We start from the raw sequence: 22,710 nt of genomic DNA, 5'->3' as shown, positions 1-22,710 counted from the left end.
CCATAACTTTCGTTGCTTTGTTTATTGAAGTATTTCAAAAGAACCAGTCTTTGGTGTGGGGGCAATTTGCATGCTCCAACACTATTATCAGCAAGAGGAAATGAAAAGAAAAATGATAGATACGGAGTTGGGAAATATAGTCGGGGATATTCGTGCTGATAACACGAACCTTGACCTACTTTTGATGTTAATTTGCCCGAAAAAAGTTATGTGCTGGTAGAAATGCGTGAAACATTTCATCTGAAGGGCATGCTATTTGTTTGGTGTGTTGGACATAAAACCAAAGCCACAAAATCATTTCTACAAATTAGCCTATGTTTCCACAAAATCGCATGGTAATGTTGTGGATTGGCCGAACCATTCAAGGTTATCACGCAACGGAAAACAAATGACCAGCTTACGGAGCTCTGTGATGTGTGTCTTCATTACTTTCACAGGGCCGGATTCCGAAACCTGACCAACGGCAAACATTGACCTAGTCCCGTGTTCTGAGTTTTGTTGTTTTGCTTGATGTCACGGCGTCCTACTTAAGTCACCGTCGTGACGTTTGTGTTCTAGATCGATGATGGCCATCCAACATGACAAAGAATGTACGTTTCGAAATGATGGCAATGCTGTAGCAATGCAAGCGGCTTCGGTTGCTGTCAGTATATCAGCTGATGTAATATTGTACCGTTCCAGCATCATCCGTATGCTGCATTACTCATTACCGGCCGGGGTTATGCCCCTTTGGTTCAGATGAGTGTATCGTCATAATCAGTGTTTGCCGCGCAGCCCGTTCTCTGGCTTATTTGTTGTGGACAAGTCCAAGACCCATCGACGGGACGACGAACTTTGCTGGGTAATGCCTGCTTTGTTGTGGGTCCGATAATCGGACGTGTCCCAACACGACTCGGAATGCACAGTCTAATCGCTGTAGTCTGATGCAGATAATAGGGATGGGCAGAGCAGATGTATGCTACTGCATCGGAAACCGTAGGTAATGATTATTATGTGCATTCAGCAGGAACTGATGTCAACAGGAACTGAAGAAGCGTTTTTGAAGTTATAGATCGCCAGTCAGTCAAGGTCTCTTACTGGTCAAACATTTTTTGTATAAATAGGCTTTGTGTCATGGAGAGATCATAGCGCGTCTATGTTCAATAGTTTCTTTTTGCTTCTACTTTTAACAAAGATAACGACAAATCTTATCTTTGTGCATGACTCGGACTGATGACATACACCCTGCGATAAGCATGAGACTGGTATCAACACGCTGCCTGTTATTGCTCGTATCAATGAGAGTGAGATACTTTCAAGTAATTGCCCAGAAGTTTCCAAATCTTCACATCCAATCACATGCAGCTATCGATAAGGTATAGGGTTACTGTAGATACCCAGTATGATCAAGTGCGCCCAATAGGTGCAAGGGCATTGAACAGGATTGGTTATCCTCTGTTTGACGACCCAGTTCCCACCTGAACATTGGGATGTTTGCCAACAACGATGCGCCTCTGGTTGATGGGGGTGAACTGGTATTTTTGTACACAAACCCAAACCTGCTTAGTTCCTCCTACTCTCCTGAGTGCCAACTCAATGGCAAATTCTATCGATTGATGGTTTTGCAAATTTGCGTTTATCCATCCTATGGAACTTCAAGTACCTAACACTCCCAAGTCAACGTTGGGTGTTCCAAATACTACAAAAGCACACATTATGTGATTGGAAATAATGACACAATGAGATGTAGTTTAATATCATAGGTGCAGTCGTATCTCAATTTTATGTTATCTCAACCTTGAGTTTATTCTCAAAACACGTTAATTGTGATATTTAATATAATTGTAACTAGAATAAACTATTCGTGCACATAGTTGCACAATCATTCTGTCAGTAGAATGGAGCTTAAAACGTAAGACGCAAATTGGATGTCAAACTTTGCACCTTCCTTTCCGCTTTCTTTGTTAATGAACATTTGATCAGCACTCTGCCCCAAGCAAAGTTATCTGTTGAAGGAAATCCCCATGAAGGAACGGTCGTTGGGTTCTATTTTGAGTCTGTTGGTAATCTTCGTTTGTTCTACATGTTAATTAAGTACGACATTTGATTTATCTGTCCACCACGATTGATTCCTTTCTTTCTCGGTTCCCAAGGGGATTACAATTTGCATTACAAGTGTTTGGTGAATTACTTATCTTGGGTCTTACAAGTTAACTTGTTGTTTTGTGTGTCTCTTTGTTAGCCGTTAAGCGTCGTATAATACGCTCTCATTTAGCATAAGTAAGCCACGGCAATAACATTGATATCCGTGCGTCATAATGTGATAAAAGTGTTCCGATTAAGTTTAAAATCTTGGCCACCCAATATCGCCTTAACTCGACCTTGTTTTGGAACCACTGCCCCCAATTGTGTGGCACCACTTAAGATGAGGTTCTATTTATCTATTTGTAATTTTTTTTTGGCTTTACAATCAAAAAGGGGAATTGGCATCAACTGTTGTTTGTAAACAAATTTAAGTCCCCGTCCGTTTGATTTGTTTCCTTTCCCTTGCATTGCACACGAAGAAAGAGAGCGAGAGCTCAGAAACACGTGTAACGCAAGAAACGAACCGTTTTTGGTAACCGGCAAAAACGCTCAAGTAACGGGTTTGTCGGTTTTGGCCAAGACTAGCTTGCAATGGTGACATTGAGATGCATGAGTTCTGTTTATATCGGACTTGGGAAGGAAACGGATTGCTCTTACTATTGCGCAGACAGCTGAAGTTCAAGGACAAACAATCTTGTTACCTTTTACACGGCACGTGAACAGCTGAGTTTGGCTTGGGTTGTTGAGTCTAAATGAATTTAAATACCAACCATAAATATTGTGGTTGCAGGAAAAAAAGACTGATTTTACAAGTTGCTTTACAAAACATAAACCAAAGGAGCATATTCACATAATGTAGATGTATGCACACTCCTATCATGGTTCTTGAGTGTATATCCTGCAAACCAGTACTTGTACTGGTCCTTACCGTATAGAATAAAACAGGTCTTTGCCTCACCGGTGGGAATGACATTTGTATTTGTCCTTGAAAGGGTGGCATCCAACATATGGAGTTCAATGCATTCTTCCGTCGTGAGCGAAACATAACAACATCCATTCGTAGTCGGTTTTTGTATGCGTTTTACTGAAACGCCATTGGAAAACTGGAAAACGTAATAATTCCAAGATGGATGAGTAATTCTAATGTAATGCGTTGTACATTTAAAGGGGAAAAACGGACAAATACGAAACATTTCTTGTTTTGCGCAGTTGCACCCTTTCAAATCAATTTCCTGAAGATTTGTTAGAATTCATCTCCAGAAGAAAATGGAGTGTAGCACTCACCGTGTAGTGCGTTACACAAAGAAGCTATGCTGCTCTTAGACGATGTTTGTGTTGTTGATGGTTTTCCATCCGATCGTTACTTGTATTTCAAGTTTTTTTTTGCGTATGTGTGTGGGTAAGCGCATAAGTGCATGTGCAACCAGTTATGACAGGCGTTAGCATGCAAGTAGCCGCAGCAATGCATCATTTCAGCACGGGTAATTGCATTGACATCTTCCTACCGATCGACAGAGGTTGGCTTCACGGCTTTGTTTGTGTTGTTGCCGTACCGTGGAGGTTCATCTTCACCATCTCTTAACCATCGTAAATTGCTCCACTTGAACCTGAGAAGCCCTTCGCTACGGTATGAAACGGTTGCTATTGGAATACAGACAATCATCGTTCGCAAGATTGTGCGGATTGCTGTTGCGAGGCCACGGAGAGCCAGGGAAAGAAACTAAACAAGCATAACCAAACAGATATGGTGACACTCAGGGGGAGGAAATAAACAAAACCGGCACACAAAGAATGTCCAACCATCCAAATGATCAAAGTCTTACGGTGTGAGGAAAGCGTACGCTGGTGACAACCATTATTGACACATGTCCGTTGGTGTTGTTACGCGTGTTTTGTATTAGAAAAATGCGCATATGGAAGAGATCAACTAAGCTTAGGTTCAATCACTTCTTTGTCCGGAGTGGAACAACGCCAGAAGCGTTATGGCAATGTTTTGTGTAACACCTTATTGCCGATGGTTTATGATAGGCAGCTAGTAGTGGTTGTTTTGCTTTCTTATAAACGATGATAAGAATGTTTTTTTCATCGAGCAATGATTAATGCTTGTGTATTCGCGACAAATTGACGTAATTGACCTTTTACAGTTTTTTTCATGTTTGCACTGCTATGCTTTAAATTCTTATCAACTGTGAGTTTTTGTTTTGTTCGTCTCTCCCGTCGTCGTAAAATCAGCAACAATTCATTAGTTGTTTTAATAGAAGCTCTGCAATATTTTGTAAAAAAATATTTTTTGCTCAAAAGATTTTTTGTACTTTTGAATAAGATACTGTTTTTAAAACAGTTTTAAAACAGTGTTAGTAACCAGATAGATCTGCTAATAATAAATGATTCTTCGACAGTCTGATGTTCTGATTGCGTGATAAATGATAGCACAAATGACATGATTCGCTTTGTAATCGTTTATCATTCCACTTCTCTGCCTTTAATTATCCTCACTAGCTGTGGTTGAAACAGAAACCTAACTTCAATAGACCAATTTCACGCCTTTTTTAACATCACACTTTCGAGTTTGTAATCGTACGAGCGTGATATAAAACCATTCGCGCGGAAATCATGAGTTTCTGTGTGTATGTGTCGTTAGTCGTGCAACCGTGGCTTAGACAAAGTGTTTCGCTTTGCAGATTAGATACACCAGAAGGAGGAAATGTGTTTTCTTTGGGCTATGAGATTATTACACATCTTTTCTTAACAAGTTACATAATTTAGCGTTTTGTTTTAAATATTTTTCTAATGGTTTTTTTTTCTTTTCTTTGCAGGTAATAATATAAAATTGGGAAAAAAACTATTAAGAATTATTCTAGCAATGGACTATTTTAAAGTAAGTAACTCACGGTTTGTAAAAGGATTTATCCCGCTGCAAACAGTGAAACAAACAATGGTAAAACTTATTCCAAAGTGTATCAAACTTCTTCGACACGTCGTTCAAACGCCACACGAAACAACCATTAACAGGCAAGTAATGGGACCAGATAATGGGAAAGAAAAGCAAAACATATCAACGGTGTGTGGTTGACGGAAGTTTTTTTTTTTATTGCTGAATGTCGCCGGCTTCAAGATTTCCTTCCCTTTGCCTTTGGTGCGTTTTGCCGGGAAGTAAAATTGCCACGGAATGTAACACGTGCCCGGAACGGTCTAATCGACCGGTAGTTGGCGATAGAAGCCACTGTATCAGGTGTTTCTATTGCTTCATTCCCCACCGTGCGTTGGCACGATAATGACGGCTCTAGCTAGTTGAAATTCCGGTAGGTTCGGGATGGGCAGGTGCTGTGATGTTAGGGAAAATATGCGCTTAAGTCTCTATCACCGTCACACCGTGTTTCCATCAACAATCAGGAGCTCACGCGACCTGCTCCTTGACAGCACATGCTTTACTGACCAGGGTGGTGGTTACTGGTTTCTTTTTTCACCACCACCAGAACAAAACGGATTAGTAAAGTGAGGGAAAAGGGATCGCAACATTGACACGTTTATTATTTGAAACAAAGAATCAACATCGCCCGAGCATCATACGCATGTTTGAGTCGCGAAGAAATCATGCTTGAAAACGTGTTGCTGAAAGTGTTATACGGTATTACAGTCGCTGCACTTACCTTGAGACACACCTGACAGCGTGATTACACGATTGCCTACATTTAGGCGCAAAGCTGATGTTTGGTAGCACCTGCGTGCGTCATACTGGTGCTCGATCATTTCACGATGTCTATCAGAAATGTGATGCACCTGAAAGGGAGCAACAAAGAAAACATAAACAATAAATGTGTGTAAATTATTCCTTCAAGTGATGAGAAGATTGTTCACTAAAGTCAATATAGCTTAGCGACATTTCGTGATTATAGTCACGTCGAAATGAATCTTGCGTTACATTCAATAGGATTGCATTCTCTCTCTCTTGAAGCGATGCATTAACATCAATGAATCATGGAGTACACTTTAAGTGCGATGGCGTCATATGAATAAAATCAATTCCCTGTAAATTTTTACCACATCATTAAATCTCCTATCATACTCCAACGGGCTTTGTAACGTTTTGTATAACAAAATGTAATATTATCTAAAAGTTGTCGCTATCGTGCTATCCGACACTACGTCTTATCATGGTCTTATGTCACGATAAATATCGATTTTAACCATTCGACACGCTATGCAGTGAAAGCGTAAAATGAATTATTGGAAAATATTTTTTTTTCGTTACTCGTGGTTATAAGGCATAAAGCGAGTAGGGTTGCCATAAGAATGGTTCCGTAATTGGTTTAACGAATAACAAACATTGGCGCATTATTGGATGGCTGGACAAACATTCGATGAGTTGATTGAATTTCGAAAACAAAATACATTAAGAAACAGCGCGAGGGTTTCGATCAAGGCTACACGTTTACTTCACAGCTTCCACCACTTTCATCCAGCGAATCTCTAACGGCGATGAGCAGAAGGAACAATTTGTTTTATCATTTCGACATAGTGATAAAACATATGCTTTAGTTTCTCAGTTTATTCTAGCAATCCTTGAAGTATTTAACTGCTAATATCTAAACCACTAATGGGAATGGGAATATTGGACTTGGGAACTCTAAAGCATGACAAAATATAAACCATGAGCTAAGTGTCTTAGTTACCTTTTTTGATTAAATTTAATTGATAGCCCTAAACAAGATAAGGCAAATGAAAATTACGTGTGCGCTCAATGTCGCGCCCTTATACGCGTGTGTGATGCACTTCGTAATTGCATTTTCGGCAATTGACCTTCTGCCGATGGACAATGCTTTTCGTGGTGTGATATCATCAAGTAATAATTGAACTACTTCATAAACTGGAGGGCATATACGGAAGCTTTTTCAAAATTGTCCACTGATCTACAAATGGATGTGAACGATTTGATGATACGCCTAACATATGGATGTCCATAAAGCTGTGCGGATGTATACCACACAGCCGGTGCTTTTGCCGTGGTAGAATATCATTTCCTGTTTTGTTTGCTTTTGCATATGAGAATTGTGTGTATCTGTGCTTTTAGTTTTTTTTTACTTTCCTGCGTTTTTCCAAGGTCTCCACAGTTGGATGCATGAACGCACGGCTGAAGCGATGATGCTAAGATGCATATGGATGAACGCGGCCGGGTATGGTAATGCGAACTGGTCACCGGGTAGCTTGACAAACAGTTTGCCAATGGCCAGGCCCAGTCGAGCCGAACATTTCCGTCTTCTTCGTTTGTCTCTAATGGCGGAAATTTGAAATGAGCGAAAAGCGGCATTCAAGTGGAAGTGTCGTTTAGTGATAGCGTTCCGAAGAATAGTACAGAAAAACGGAATTTCTTGAGGCATTTCTGATGCGGAATGTAATAAACCGAATGCACACAGAACGATCGTGATGAAGAGGAGAATGTTTGTAAATTATCAAAATATTGCATGAGTCTTCACATTTTGGTTCAGACAGACAGAATAAGCGAGCGTGATGATATCAGCTGTGTTTTCGCAAAGCAATCCGGTCACCATTATCACCATTTTGGGGAGGTTTTGTACCTTTCGATTTCTGTGAGCGACTCGATGATGTTTCCTCTCCGTTATGCATACATTGGTTAACCTGGTCCATGATTACCTTCTACCGGATGTAAATACGTGAACGTGCCTAGGGTTGCACCGCGTCGGTTTTAAAAAGGGCACCAGCAACTGTCACCTTGCACTGCACGGTGTGCATCGTTAGGCCCGATTATTCATCTGTTACGATTGATCAACTGGTGAATTTCCATTCCGTTACCGATCGATGCACGCAGCTTCTCGCAGAGACGTAAGCGCAAGAGAGCGCAACACTCACGATCGTTGATCATAGTAAACATGACCGACAACGCAACTACGAGTGACAGAGAGGAAGTCGGAATGGTCGGTTGTTGATTTTCCCGAGGTAGTACGCACGTCGCATCAACTCGGCCGCACTGTCCAGTTTCGGACCCAGTCAGTCTTGCGCTAGCAGTCGTACGAGCGAGAACCGTACGGCCCTTTTACAACCGCCTAACGCTGACCTTCGCTTCCGTTCACTTTAGATGCGGGCGGGTTACGAAACCCTATGCGTGTGTTTCAGTAAAAGTTTGTGTATTGCATTGTTATGTTCATGTTGGGCCATCGTTATCCAACAACGGAGCAGTAAGTTTTCGCGTCCACTGTGATAACATCCATCGTACGATTTTGTTTATTTTCGTACGGCGGAGTGTGAGAGTGTAAGTGAATGCTTCGCGCACCGGTCGTAGGACAGGACCGAGAAGTACCGTGAACAAATAGTGTCAAATAAACACCCATTGAGGGAGTCAACAGAAATCTGTTGTCCACGTTTCAGAAGTCTGTTCTACTCCAAGATGTTGTTGAGTTTGGAGTGAAAATATAAAATGTGTCGGGAAGCAAGTGTACATTTGTGAACTCGCGTAAGATACGAGTGATTTGCATTCGAGTCGGCTTCAAGGTTTTCAACTGAGGATGTGACTATCTTCATCGAACTGAGATATAAAATAAAGTTTGTCACCTAATTAAATTTAACCATGGCTGCTGGTTGGCTGATCATCAGTTTGGTTATACAGTAGATTGAGTGAATATACCAGTGAGGACTGCAAAGCTGTGTTTAGTTTGAGCTTTAATAGACGTATTTGGAAAATGAGCGACCCGTGTTTGGGGTTACGCAGCAGTCAGCTTCTCCTAATTAGTGCTAGTGACGTGTGTATTTTCGCTAACCATCAATCAGTGGATGGCTAAGCAATAGATCACGATCATTGCTATCCGGAACGATCGTCAGTTCCGGCGCTATCGTCAATTGCCTGACGTAGACCAAGGCAACCAGAGCTTATGTTGTGTGACGTCCAAGAAACGTAACTTAAAAAAAGCAAACTTTGCATCGGATCGTGTGTTTGTGATCGTTAATTCCCCCCAGAAATTACTCATGCGAGAACGGGGAATTTGCTTTGTTGTGTTTGTGCCTTATTTACTTGTCCTAGATTTTGGAAAGTTGGTTTCTGTCAGCTAGAATTGCTTCTCATTATACACCTTTGTAGACAATATTATGCTATCTTTTGATTTATTTGCGATCTTTGTTCCGGAATACCGGAAATATACACTGCAACAGCAGCCAAATATCATCCAAGAAAACCGGTTCATCCTAAACATGTCGAATCGGCAGAATAGAGCTTTTTTCCTTCAGGGAATATCGCTTAACGCTATAGATTCCTTACAAAACTTCCTCTTTTGACAGCGATCTCCATACTACCGGTGTAGGTTTGAAAGAAGTTACTAGTTTTGAAGGTCACTGTCATATTCGTGCGACGATGGCATTGCGCCTTTAGAGGTTTGGGCATTGTGTGGACAACAGCAAAAACTTGTCCCACACACCTCACAGTTGCTCCAAGTATAAGAGAATGGACCTCCACCAGCTCTCGTCTGTGGTTGGGGATTAACCTTGCACTACACCATCGGGTTTTTGAAGGTTAACCTTTTACAGAAGTCCAGAAATGACCGTTTATATAGTTATGCAAGCTATTCGCTTACAACCGGAACCTTAGATCGGTTGAAAGTGGTTCCATTTTAATATTTGAGTAATAATCCACCACCGGCTTTGACAGCAAAGAGAAACTCATCGCGGGAAATACGTCAACTTCAGCCAAAGTGAGATCAGTGCAAATGCGTCATTCAGCTGTGAAGCACACGAGTGCGGATTATCTGAACCGTCGTCTGGTGATGAACGGTTTCAGATTCTAGTAAGGAGGATGATGTTCAACTCCAGTTTTTGTGCAATGTGCTAAAACTATCTAATAGTCTATCCTATTAACACCTCGTAGTTCGTCGCTTGTGACAGTGTCGCGATGAGTTCTATGGCATATGAAACACTATTGTGCGATGAACAGTTCTCAAATGTGCGCGTATAACTTCAACTGAGCAGTACCGGGAACTTAAGGAAAGAAGGAAAACGATTTCTTTCATCAACGAACCAAAGTTGCCTGTATGTGCACGACCATAAAGCAAGTTACATTATGCTAATCAATGCAATACTGCGGGCATTTATCGTGCACACGTTAAAAAAGCGCCGACAACGTTCCAAATGTACGCTGCTGCGTGCATTGCTTAGGATGGTGAACTTCCGCCGATTCGGACACTATCAGCGCTATCTGGCGTATCCAGGGCGCGAGACAGATGGGCAACCAACACCGCCACCGGCACCAGAACCGGTGCGGCTGAATGTCCCACTGGAACAGATCGCCATGAGGCGTCGACGGCAGATACAACAGCGGTTCCGTATCGTTGGTGAGGAGGAATTCCTCCAGCAGGAAGAAGATATTATGGTAAGGGATGTTTTAACGCCATCATGAAGATACATAAGCCGGATGTAAACGACGCATCCAATACGGGTCAATCTGTTAGAAATACCAGACGTAGATGATGATGATAGTGGCCGTAGCACAAAGAAAACTTAAGTACCAGATCAATCTCTCATGCTCGATCGACAATGCGGCAGTAACCGACCAGTTAATAGCGAATGCGCTCGATGCACGGCTAATCGGGGTTTTTAACTTTCACAGGCTTGTTTTATGTGTATGGAAAAAACGCATCGGCCACATCGGAGCGCACCCCGGGGGTGAGTGATAGCGAGCTTGATTAAGCTGCACTTGCCTGACCGGCGGAACGCCGGTGAACTCCATGGGAAGAAGACCCTATTGTATGAAGGTTTTTTGCTGTTGATAGAATGCACAACCACCGCTACTGATAACTTTGCCCCCGAAAGGGGATCACAATATTTACTCAAACGCTTACTGGTTGATCGATCGTGGCAGTGTTGAACCTTTGACGGTGATCTGATCGCGCCCTACTCTTCAACGGAGGTGCGTATAGGATTGAAACTGAGATGACACTTATGAAGGTTAATGGTATTGATTTTCTGGTGTTAGAATCCTTCACGGATGTTGTCACTTAAAGTTTGCTACAATCTTTTTTCTCGTGTTACGATGCGATAGATCTGATAGCTCTTCCGTGTTAGGACGGATCATCTGGGGAAAGTCATCGTATCTGTGAATAATGAAGAATTATCGTTTTTCCTTTGCTTGAAAGTTTTTGTTTCTCTATTGGTTCTAACCTTTCTCTATCTTTTTTGCTTTTTAGAAATGGACCTCCAGACTGATGCCAAACGACCTCAAGACGCTAGTGACGATGAAAACAAATGGCGTCACACCACTGTTGATAGCGTGCCGGAACGGACACTTTGACGTAGTGCAGTACCTCATCAAGCGTTGTCACGCAGATGTCGAACAGGCCGGTTCCGTCATATTTGACGGTGAAAAGATCGAGGGTGCTCCACCGCTATGGTGTGCGTCCGCTGCCGGTCACACGAACATAGTTAAGCTCTTAGTCCAAAACGGTGCCAAAGTGAATAGTACGACCAAAACGAACAGCACACCGCTCCGGGCGGCCTGTTTCGATGGACACTACGAAATTGTGAAGTATCTCGTATCACAAGGCGCAGGTAAGGTTTACATCCCAATCTCACAACTGCGAAATGGGTTCTAATTTTTCGTTCTTTCGCGGCAGACATTGAGGTCGCAAACCGCCACGGACACACCTGTTTAATGATCGCCTGCTACAAAGGACACTACAAAATCGCACAATATTTGCTCTCGCTCAAAACGGACGTGAATCGGCGTAGCGTGAAAGGTAATACGGCCCTGCACGATTGTGCCGAGTCGGGATCACTAGAGATATTGCAACTACTCCTCCAGCATGGTGCAACGATGGATGTCGATTCTTATGGTAAGACACAAACGGCTTTATAGATGACAGTGACATTTTACTAATGCTACCGTGTGTTTTTTTTGTTGCAGGAATGACGCCTCTACTGGCTGCTAGCGTTACCGGACATCTACCGATCGTAGAACACCTGATCAAGCTACCGTTTGTATCGCGGGAGGATCGGATCGCGGCTTTGGAGCTTCTCGGTGCTACATATGTCGATAAGAAGCGCGATATGCTAGGAGCCCTCTCGTTCTGGAAGCGTGCCATGGAAGACAGGTCAGTTGATGTGGAGGTGGCAGATAGTGTAATACATTTGCAAGATTTTCTAAACCAAAGATGGTCCAGCTTGTTCTTTGTTCGCTGGCAAGTGGGATCGTATATGCGCCAACTAAATGTCGAAAATCGTCCTGGTAACAAGATTAACAATCGTTTAACAATTTCCCTTTCTGACAGATACAACAACAGTCCCGTGTTGCCGAAACCAACCCGAGAACCTCTGCCACCGTACGACTATGTACAGGAGGTCAACAATCTCAACATGCTCGAAGAATTGGTGATGGATCCGGACGAGATGCGCATGCAGGCGCTGCTAATCCGTGAGCGAATACTTGGACCGGTGCATCCGGACACGAGCTACTACATACGCTTCCGTGGTGCTGTGTATGCTGACTCCGGGCGCTTCGATCGGTGTATCGAGCTGTGGACGTACGCACTCTCCATGCAGCAGGTCATTCTGGAACCGCTGAATCCGATGACGCAATCGTCGTTGCTGTCGTTTGCGGAATTGTTTAGCTACATGCTGGGAGAGGTGGGTCGACCTATAACGCGCGGTCGCATTGTACCGCCGATTGAAACCTCCGACATGCTGCTGGTGTTCAAGAAGTCGATCCGGGAGGTGCAGCTAGGTCAGCAAATGTTCGAACAAATGGCATATCACGAGCGAGATCATGGTGCGCTCAGCAGGGCGTTGGTAATTTCACTGCATCTGGCCTGTTTGCTGGTGCGATTGCTGGACGAAGAGGAGGAGTTGTGCACGGCGGAGATGAAACATCAGATCCTACAGTCGCTGTACGATTTAGTTAGCTTAAAGGTACGTCTACTAAGGATGATTAACCAGAGTAAAGCATTTGAAACTATTTCTTTTTTCCACTCGACAGATTGTATCGCAAACGGGTAGAACAGCTTTACATCTAGCTTGCTACAAAGATGCAGCACTAGTAGGACGGTATCCAGTGTGTCAGCTGCCGTCAGCACGGCTCGCAAAGGCTCTGTTGCAGGTTGGAGCCGACCCAAACGCACAGGATGACAATGGTAACACGCCACTACACCTGGCCGCTCAAAGCCGACCCTGTCCACCAGAACTGGCACAAATTTTGCTAGAACACGGAGCCCATTTGGTAGGTTGCGACCGATAAACAGTCGAACAAAACAAGTAAAGGAATTATTGATCACTTACATCTTCTGTTTTCCTTTTTACAGGATACGAGAAATGTGGACGGCAAAACGTTTGAGTCGCTTTTGAAAAATCAACAGCTGCACGAATTGGTCAATCCGATCAAGTATACCCGGCTATCCTGTCTGGCAGCTCGTGCTATTAAGCGCTACGCAATCAACTGCCAGCACGAAATTCCCAAGTGTTTGCATGCGTTTGTCGACTCACACTAACGCTTCGTTTCAGCCGGTTCCGGTTTTTAGCAACAGTTGGCCCAACCTATGCGGAAGAGCGGGAGGCAAACTATATGAGATCATAGATTTAAAGCCAACAAAAAAAAAGAATTGACTGAATGTGGCGAGCAAACATAGATAGGCTATGCTATAAAGTGAATGTTCAAATCGGAACAGTTTCTAGAATGGTTTGGATATTCACAAACACACGTACGACAACAAACTAAGGACATTTGAGATGATTTTTACAGCAACGAGAGAAAGGCAAAGGATGCATGCCATTAGTAGAAGGAAGATAAACACCGGTGCAAATCATCATTCGCTGCCATTAGTGTGATCATACATAGGGAGATGATGTATAAATCGAACGATAGATTGAGAGAGAAAGATACCCGGTGCAGAAGGTAGTAAGGCGACCCTTCGAGCTTACAGTTTACGTCCGCTAAAATGGTGAATTAAATGGCGACGGATTCGTAAAACAACAGTACACGGCGGTCCCCGGTCTGCACAACGACTTTAATAGTGGAATAGTACTTGATGATTCGCCACGATCAGCCAACGATTTGAGCGTGCATCAAAACGGCTTTGGAGTGATCTGGTGACATCGGTAACGGAGAACGAGCGTGTTCCTTTCATAGAGAAAAGGAGGATTTAGGGAGGATACATTATGTTAACAAGTTTTGTCCAGTCAAGTAGAACAGTTTTCCCGTGCAGAAGCTTCTCACTTTTCGTGACCCCGTGCCTTGTCCCCTTTGAGGTGTGCAGCAAGTTGTTTACATGTTGATGCTGGCCGGTACTTTTATTTAGTGAATTTCTTTTGGTAGCGTATCGGTACAACGGTTTGTTAAGGAAACCAATTTGGGTGAACGAACGAAAAGAAACGATGTTATGTTTGCTCATTATACAATGCGTTTTCGAGTCGGCAGTATATAGTTTCATTTTTAGCTTGGACGTTTAGCCTTTGTTTTATTGACGTGCAGATTTTATATAATGTAATAACTCAGGAGAAGGAAAAAAAGGTATATATTCATGAACGCTCTAGGATCACTTTTGTTTATGTTAGATCAGTGTAAATTTCATTTTTATTATTTACGGCAAATCCCAGCATCACTTTTGTGCACTGATAAAGGACAGACCGCAGGAGACGGAGAGAGAGAGAAGCGATTCCCTGAGATGTATAGAAAGATGATTAGAAGTTGTGTTATGTTTAAGAAGACGCTGAAAAGATAGAAGAGAAGGGAAGAGAGGGAGGACGTTGTTTGGAGAGGAGAGGTGGGAAGGCTTTACGATGGAGCGTTCATAGAGTACACGGTTACCAACGAACGGACAGTGGTGTTTGGCCGTGGTGTCCTCCCACCAATAAGTAACTTCGTGTTGATAATGATGCAAAAACCGTGTGATAGCGACAAAAGGAAAGACCACCAGAGAAGATCAGAAAGTACGCAGAATACGCGCAGAGAATACGTTTGAGCGATAGCAAAACAAAAACTGTCATCTTTGGTTCTGCTTTTTGTCCGCTTTTAGTTCATAGTAGATCTCGATTTTTAAGCAATTTTCCCCAATAAACGAAACCTATAATACGCCATGTATCTACATATGGTGCATAATGTTGCCCGTTAAACATAAAGAACAGATAGTAGATAGATGGGTTTTGTTGCGTCACGTGCATGAAGGAAATGTGTAGTGCGTGGCAAAACAGTTAGATAATTAAATATAAACAAACAACAAACAAAACAAATCGGTGGTACACATGTTGCAGAGGACTAAAACCCGTTGCACCGAACACATATTAGATTAGCATAATGATTTTAGAGATTTTCAGTACTGCCAGAACGAGTGTGTGTAACCCGAATACATGTTGTCACTAACTGGACAAAAGTGTGCGACATTGCCGCGAATGGTTCAAGGTGCTTACCTGTGGTAGAAATATTATATTTTTTCTGATTCGAAAGTTCACCAACCACTGCCTTAGTTGGTGTATCGTAAAAGGAGTAAAGGCTTTTAAAATAAAGAGTATACTAGAAGGATTATTGCGAACAGTTGTCTCTGGTGTCTTTCGTTCTTCACTGAAACCCCTTTTTGCATATTGGCCCGCCTGATTGAAGTTGTCCGCTTCCAAGGTGCTTTGGATGCGCAATACTGCGATTGTGGTTTCAGTGTAAGTTTGGAGAAAAAAAAACAATAATGAGAAAGAAAGCAGAAAGAAGGAACGTGAGAGAGATAGTAAAGAATGATAGTGCTAATGTAATAGGGGTTGTAGAAATGCAATGTAATAAAACAATGTTGTAAGGAAGGTCATGTTAAAAAAATCAAATATGAAAGATAAAAGAAACAAGTGTAATGTGCGTATGAATCAAAATCAAATAGAGAAATGAAGTAGAAAATGATGAAACTATCGCAAAAAGACCCAATTAGTGAATAGTACTCTTTCATCGGTCTGCTGTTGATATCTCGCAAACTGTTGGAATACAATTTATGCTGTTCTCCAGGTGGCATATATTATTGCGATGAAACGTTGCATACAAACACATTACAAAAGCATAAGCAAACTCGAACACACGCAAATCCTAGTAAAAAGAGTAAGTGTGCACTGTATTGTGAATGGTGTACTTTTCCATATTAATTTTCGCGGTGATCAAGTGTATGTGCCGGGTGGTTGTACGATATAATAAGGGCATATATTATGATAGAAAAACTAAAAACACAAGATAATAAATCATACAACGTTATGATCATAAAGCATTATGAAAAATTGAGCGTATAAATGTTTTATTTTTTCCGTAAACATAAAGGCAACGGCATTTTCAAGTTTGGTTACCATGGTAACAGGTTTATCATTCACAGTACTTTTGCCTTTTTTCCACAAAAAAAGATTTTGGGTTTCTAATAGGTAAAACTTATCCTTGTCTGCCTTTTTCAGTTCAAATGACTAAATGGTAAACTCCATCAAAAAAGGAAACTGGACAATTTGGAATGGGAGAATTTGCAAACATTCGCACAGATGTGTTGTATATTTTTCATCGGGTAGTCTGCTTCTCCTGCATTGTCATTCCAATAGGTGGAATAGGTGTGTTTTGCTACTTTAGTTTTAAAACTCCGTTTATGTGCAGAAACATGTCGATGTACAAAGTGGTTCCATACGAAGCTGCTCGCATATATTCCATAGTTGTGCTTCCCAAATCAGTGCCATTAAATAATCGTAAATTTTCACGATGCGCCATTGTTCAGCGAGAAAGTACATCGAATAAAGCGCCTTCATATACAAACTTGCCGGGTGGCTTTACTAATCCGCTTAACCGAGAAGGCGAAGATTCTCTTAAGCTACGATTTTTCGATCAAACAAAACATATGGCGTATGAAATAAAGCACTTTTACCAGGACTTCATCGGTAACAAGGAGGTACAGGAATCGCAACGAAAAGTGAACGATTTACAACATAAGCTTAACATTCTTATCGACAAACGGAGTTCGTGCGAGTTCGAGGTTATCGAAATAAAGAAGCAACTTGCCGAGCTGAACAGTTCCCAGCAGACAGTGTCGCGCGAAGATGCCCAATACATTGAACTGTTGAAGCAGGAATTTAAGGCAAGTGTAAAGCACCTTTGGTGGATGCATTTCAGTATATTCATAAAAGTTTGAATATTGCAGTTACACTCTGAGAAGCAGCGGCTGGACAGCCTGATAGAAGTGATGAACTACGAACATCAACTGATGCTGATGCAGCTAACGCACGCTTTCAACGATGTTCATTTGAAGGAACGACAGGAAGCGAACAATATACGGCTGGTGAAATTGTTTCTCACCACCATCGTGGCGGTGCTAGGTTTCAGTGCGAACGCTGGATATAATCACTACAAAGATAGCAAGGTGCAAAATCATATGGCAATGCAGAGCAAAATGATGAAGACATTAGTAAGTTATGTCGAACAGGAACAGTCACGGAATGTGAAACCGTCAACCGAATCCTGGGGAAGCTATCTGTACCGTCAGCCGGGTCGTTTGTACGGGTACGTGTTTTCTAAGCAAACGGTCGAATCGTGGGGAAGCAGTCTCTATCGTCAGCCCGTGCGTTTATATCGGTACATGTTTCGAAAAGATGCGTGAAGGAATATTCCGCTCGGTAAGCATTCCTACAAAGTATGTAAAACTGGAACATTTAATTGGATATGGAATTAAAACAATCAGAGTTCCTGTTAGTTTTGTATCAATATGTAACTGAATGTTTACATACGAACGAAATAAATGTTTTGATATTTTGTACGTTGAGATGGTTAAGTTTTTTCATCGGGTTACAGGGTTGGCATGAAAGATTGAATGCACAATAGGTTATTATGAGTATTATAAGGAAAGGTTGATTAGTTTCGTTCTAACATTTCGATTTCGATAGCTATTAAATGAAAGCTTTACTTGTTGTCGAATAAATCATTTGGAATAAGTGGCTAACTAAGTCAAACAACTGTGCATCAGAAATTAAGTGATAAACAATCGCGTTTAGTTTGCAGCTGTGCGACCCCTGTAAAATGTACCGGCGGCATTTGACAGTTTCCAGAAGAAAAAAACAAGGAACCGATTTTGTAAACAACGTACAAATGTGAAATCATTTTCCATTCAACGAGTAACCAATTGTGCATTTTCGTGTGGCATTTCTGCAAGTACCACTGGCCGGAACATGTTATCGTCCCGAGTATTTGTCACTTTTACGGGTTACGCGTTAAAGCAACCGGCTTTCGGACCCACTAGGATCGTTGCGGTACGATGCATAGCCGATCGTGCCAAGACGATCGAACCGGCAACGCAGGAGAAAAAAACCTACCAATATTACACCATCGAACCGGCGGAACAGGTTAACAAATCGGGTAGCCAGAATCGGAACACAGATGTAGCACTACGTCGAATTAGTTTGGTTGATTTGGCCAAAAGTAAGTTATACGAGGCCCAATCATTTTACGATGAATTTAGTGGGATGAATGAAGTGAAAATCGCCCAGAACAAGGTGATCGAGATACAGGATCAGCTGCAGCTGGTGCAAGAACGTCGTCGCCATATACTGCTGGAATTGACGCTGGTCCGCAAACAGCTCCAGGACATTCATGTCGATCTTCAGAAAGCTACCCGTGGAGAACACCGTTACGTGGAACTGATCAAGCAAGAGTTTGATGTAAGTGTTGTGTGATGAATATTGACAGTAAGACCGTAATCTAAAACTTCATTAATTCCACTAATTGTAGGTGATCGCACGAGAAAAGGAGAAAAATCAAATCTTCCAGATTATCGATCAAGAAGAACGGGAACTGTTTTCCCATCTAACGGCCGCGGTGAAGACATCGCACGAGAAGGAACGGACGCAAGCGAACAATGTGAAGTACTGGTCCATCATTGCCTCAGGCGTCGGTGCTTTGCTGGGTATTGTGGCTACGTCCATAAACTACTATTTCCGCAACACGCAGTTCGAAACGATACGCAAAGCAGCGGAAGACAGCAACCGGAAGCTGGTCATTATGGAGCAAAAGCTGGATGGGCTAGAGAAGTCTCTCGGTCGGATGAATGTCGAATGGAACCGGTACTTGGGTGAAAAAAGGATCGCAGAACAGCGCAGGGTAGCGCGAAGCCCCGTAGAGTCTTGGGGTGGTTACATTCGTCGACATTTGGGACGGTTCGTTCGAGTTTTCATACCGAAAGGATAGTGGTGCTTCGCGGTGTGTCGGGGTTAACAGGGCTATTTTGTTATCTGAGGGCCGTTCTGCATCGATTAAACTAAACGATGAAATGATGCTAAAGAATAAACAATATTGCAACCTAATACAGGTGTATCGGATAAGAATCAAAGAGTAGGACATAGTTTTGTTTTTGTTAGATAAATAATCAACGATGCAAGTGAGGCATAGTTTTACAGGGTGATAGAAAATTAGTTAATAAATCAAATTAATTGTATCATTATCGATCTACGGGGTTAAGTTTCCTTGCGTGGAATAAAATGAATCCCATTGTTGCTTGTTCTCTTATCGATTAACATTCAGACGGGTTAGTTTTAGTGCTATGAACGAGTTTACTTCATATCCTAATTAGAAGACGACAGAAAAATGGAATGAATGGTTCAACCGTACCACACTCGTTCGTTCGAACTCTTTGCTTAAACCGAACAACTAAGCTCCTTCTTGGTATGTCGGTTTCGTAACATGCTACTCATAAATTCGTCATTCCTCCCATCCCTAGAAGGGCCATCGCCCACGCTTATTTTAATTAATAATCTCTGAACTCATTGTTTGTTTTGTTTCAAGAATTAGAGATGTTTTTCGTTTTGGGAATGTGTCTGTGTGTTTGTTTGTGTGCCATCATCCGGGCAGAACGGGTTTTAAGCGTGCCCCGATTTCCGAGACGCGTAGGCGTTACGAACGCGTCTGGGTCATCGGAGACGATTAAAACTGTCCACAGGAATGGCGAGCGCAAGGGAACCGACCGATTAAATTCAATTTCCGCCGTTGCATCACGCAGATACAATTGGATTTAATCTCCTCACCGTCGCGTTTGTTTAGAAGTTACCATTTCTACAAGGATGGTCTTGTCTTGTTGGCGTGTAGAACATTTCACAACGTGCCTCGATACTCGTTTTTAACAAGGATAGTTTATTTTGCCACACCATCGAACACACCACAGCTCAAGCATCTTCTCATGCGTTAAGCGCAACATTCAGCTCACTGGGTGTTTCGTTAAAGAAGATGAAAAGAAAGAACGTCACCATCATGATCCCGGTGGCCATTAGTAGGCCTACGACGAGGAAACATACGGCCAGCGCAATCAAGGTCACCAGCAGCACGGGCAAACGTCCTTTCCGACGTAACAATAGTTCCAGCTCGTCGAGCAGATCGAAGTTAGTCCGCTCGGCAGTGCCCATTGTCGTTCCACCTGCATAAAGTACGTGGCGTTGCATGTCGTCCTGCCGTCCAGGGAACACGTCTCTAGCAAACCAGCAAGAAGGAAGTTTAATCACAAGAATTCACATTCACCACAAAACAAACCGTGTGCACTTTGAACAGACCTGGTTACAGGAGGCAATACCGGATGCCACTACAGTTAGGCGCCGACAGCCGTCAAGAGAAAACAGAACTGAGGAATTGGAAAAAAAGGTAGTAGTACGGTAAGTAAACACAAACATTGCTTGCTCCCTTGGGCCATGATTAGATTAGAATACACCGTGCCGGGCATAATGTGATCACTCTCTGCCGCGTTTAAGCTCTCCGATTAATTTGAACAGTTTGCGGACCCGTTCACTCTACCTTGACCCCTCTCTGGAGCATTCTCTTTCCGACCACCTGCATCCATGGTTCAGGAAATTTCGTCACGGTGCCCTGTGATAACGCGGTTTTTGGCATGTTGTCGACACGTTTCGATGCACATGGGCGTCGATGAGTAAAATCAGCAGAGAGAGTGTGTGAGAAGAAAAAACGAAAGAAAAGTTTAATCGCCTCATTGCCTTGCTTGGGGTCGATTAAATAAGCAATAAAAATTATAAAATTATAGCTATTGTTCCTCTGTTTTTTTTTTTTTAAATAAGGAACTAATATGATGAGCTTAATGCTTTGTTCTGTGCACTGTGTAAAGTACAGACTTTGATATAAATTTGCAAAAAACTTATATTCGATTTAGCTAATCTTGTTTTACTTCTTTTTCACACATTCATTCTTCCATCAGTCATGGTTGTTATGATAACCGAATCAACAAATGTCTGGCAAAGGGTTCTGGCCGGAAAACAATTAAACTACGAGTCAACATGTTAAAACTACACCATCCGGGACAGTTCAATCAACAATTCGGTTGTTTTGCTAGTATTTGTTACGAAAGCAGGAAACATACAAACACATTTACATGAAAATAGTTACTCTAAAGAGCAATGTGCGAAATGAAACCTTTTGTAAAAGGGTAACACATTTGAACAGAAAGTAAACGAAATACTCATAAACATTTGTGTTTATAAAACAAAACAAAAAATAACAAATATACCAGACACGCACTGTTTTACTTCTTATGTACTGTACTGGTAATCGACTGGTAAATATGAATTCGAAAGGCTACGACGGTTGGTAAGGTTGTTTGTTTGGTTTTTCGCTTTTCTCTTTCGCAAGGGGCTGCTTTAAATTGACTGACGTATTAATGAGAATATGAAAGAAACATTAAAAAACAGTTAAAAAAAGGGGAAAAAATACAATGAAGTAAGAAAAGTTGGGATGGGTTTTTAGAGAACAAAGTGTAAAATGTAAAATCCAACATTTAAATCTTAATTTTAGAATTTTTAACCTCAGTTCGTATTATAGTAGAATAATTGTCACCTTTTAAACACACGCATGTTTTTATTTCTTTATTTGGATTTGTTTTTTTTTTTGTTAGTAAGAAGTGTGATGATGATGATGATGATAAGAAGCATTTTTTGTGTTTTACATAATCGAACGGATTATTAACATAGAATTAATAAAAATTATTACCAAATTTGGTAGCCGACGAGGATGGGATTCGAACCCACGCGTGCAGAGCACATTGGATTAGCAGTCCAACGCCTTAACCACTCGGCCACCTCGTCGCAGTTAGATGCCCGTCGCTTATTGATTACTAGGAGCCTTTTTTCACATTCTTCCTCACACACCTTCGCTGCCTAACGATCATAATTTATGCCTCAAAAGTGTACAAAACCGCTTGATCCATAGCTTGAACTCGATATCTATTTTGTAAAGAAATCAAATTATGTATTTGTCCTCATAAAATTTTTCATGATTGTAAAAATTTTCATAATACAAAAAACGGGTAAATTTGAAAAAAATATTTGGCTTGAAACACATTCTCTTCCCAGACTGTGTGTGTGACTTTCGTACCAGAGGAGATCCATGCTTACGAAGAGCAGTCTCCAAAGCGCGTGCAGTCAAAGCGTGGAGTCTGGAGTGTTGTTTAATTGTTCGGTTTATTAAATTAAACTTCACCCATACATGGTATCAAGGGGTTTGGCTTGGTAGTCGGTGGACACTGGAATAAAAAAAGGTTTAACTGGCCCCGACAGTCGTATGGTGGTGGGAGATGATATTATGATGCGATCTGAATGTTATTCTTTCCATGGCACAGTGAGTCACAGCTGCGTGACCGCAAAGAAAAATACTGCAACACACGGAACACTTGCGGTGTGTGC

At 41.9% G+C, this 22,710-nt stretch overlaps 4 protein-coding genes, 1 long non-coding RNA gene and 1 other non-coding gene across 8 annotated transcripts in view; 3 read left to right on the top strand and 3 right to left on the bottom strand.

Annotated features, from left to right (window-relative positions):
* The window catches only part of LOC125762571 (protein groucho-like), a 198,126-nt gene extending 190,689 nt beyond the window's left edge, over positions 1–7,437 (bottom strand). Inside the window, exon 1 of the mRNA XM_049424820.1 lies at positions 5,715–7,437. The gene's annotated coding sequence lies outside the window, so the exon portion shown is untranslated. The remainder of the gene's footprint in view (positions 1–5,714) is intronic.
* Positions 1–15,578, top strand: part of LOC125762573 (protein fem-1 homolog CG6966) — a 41,145-nt gene extending 25,567 nt beyond the window's left edge. Inside the window, exons 1-8 of one of the 3 annotated variants that reach the window (XM_049424840.1) lie at positions 8,062–8,258; positions 9,935–10,435; positions 11,250–11,610; positions 11,676–11,894; positions 11,966–12,152; positions 12,330–12,966; positions 13,034–13,273; positions 13,356–15,578. In XM_049424840.1, the coding sequence (XP_049280797.1) occupies positions 10,127–10,435; positions 11,250–11,610; positions 11,676–11,894; positions 11,966–12,152; positions 12,330–12,966; positions 13,034–13,273; positions 13,356–13,541 (2,139 nt within the window). In that variant the 5' untranslated portion in view covers positions 8,062–8,258; positions 9,935–10,126 and the 3' untranslated portion in view covers positions 13,542–15,578. Of the gene's footprint in view, positions 1–8,061; positions 8,259–9,718; positions 10,436–11,249; positions 11,611–11,675; positions 11,895–11,965; positions 12,153–12,329; positions 12,967–13,033; positions 13,274–13,355 lie in introns of those variants that run through there. The other 2 variants (XM_049424839.1, XM_049424841.1) reach the window with 2 other exon arrangements.
* Positions 15,579–16,514: 936 nt separating this feature from the next.
* LOC125762585 (mitochondrial potassium channel-like) lies at positions 16,515–17,786 on the top strand. The gene is made up of 2 exons (XM_049424859.1): positions 16,515–17,126; positions 17,190–17,786. Exons 1-2 carry the CDS (start codon positions 16,515–16,517, stop codon positions 17,643–17,645), a joined length of 1,068 nt encoding a protein of 355 aa, XP_049280816.1. The 3' UTR covers positions 17,646–17,786.
* A 314-nt stretch (positions 17,787–18,100) lies between these two features.
* On the top strand, positions 18,101–19,545 carry LOC125762586 (mitochondrial potassium channel-like). Its single transcript, XM_049424860.1, has 2 exons — positions 18,101–18,699; positions 18,770–19,545. The coding sequence occupies exons 1-2, from the start codon at positions 18,211–18,213 to the stop codon at positions 19,223–19,225; spliced, it is 945 nt and encodes a 314-aa protein (XP_049280817.1). The 5' UTR covers positions 18,101–18,210; the 3' UTR covers positions 19,226–19,545.
* A 603-nt stretch (positions 19,546–20,148) lies between these two features.
* Positions 20,149–21,075, bottom strand: LOC125762603 (uncharacterized). The gene is made up of 2 exons (XR_007418236.1): positions 20,578–21,075; positions 20,149–20,497 (listed from the first exon to the last, which is right to left on the bottom strand). It is a non-coding gene; the product is annotated as an uncharacterized LOC125762603 (long non-coding RNA).
* Positions 21,076–22,031: 956 nt separating this feature from the next.
* On the bottom strand, positions 22,032–22,113 carry Trnas-gcu (transfer RNA serine (anticodon GCU)). The gene has a single exon. It is a non-coding gene; the product is annotated as a tRNA-Ser (tRNA).
* Positions 22,114–22,710: the final 597 nt, after the last annotated feature.

This window comes from Anopheles funestus, chromosome 2RL, assembly GCF_943734845.2.
Source record: "Anopheles funestus chromosome 2RL, idAnoFuneDA-416_04, whole genome shotgun sequence".
Taxonomy (NCBI): domain Eukaryota; kingdom Metazoa; phylum Arthropoda; class Insecta; order Diptera; family Culicidae; genus Anopheles; species Anopheles funestus.
Note: the sequence above shows the minus strand (reverse complement) of the source record. Positions and strands in the feature narration are given on the sequence as shown.

Coding starts and splice junctions, on each gene's coding strand:
- LOC125762585 (XM_049424859.1), top strand. CDS start 16,515: ATGGGAGAATTTGCAAACATTCGCACAGATGTGTTGTATATTTTTCAT. Junction 17,127..17,189: donor TGTTGAAGCAGGAATTTAAG/GCAAGTGTAAAG, acceptor TGAATATTGCAG/TTACACTCTGAGAAGCAGCG.
- LOC125762586 (XM_049424860.1), top strand. CDS start 18,211: ATGTTATCGTCCCGAGTATTTGTCACTTTTACGGGTTACGCGTTAAAG. Junction 18,700..18,769: donor TGATCAAGCAAGAGTTTGAT/GTAAGTGTTGTG, acceptor CACTAATTGTAG/GTGATCGCACGAGAAAAGGA.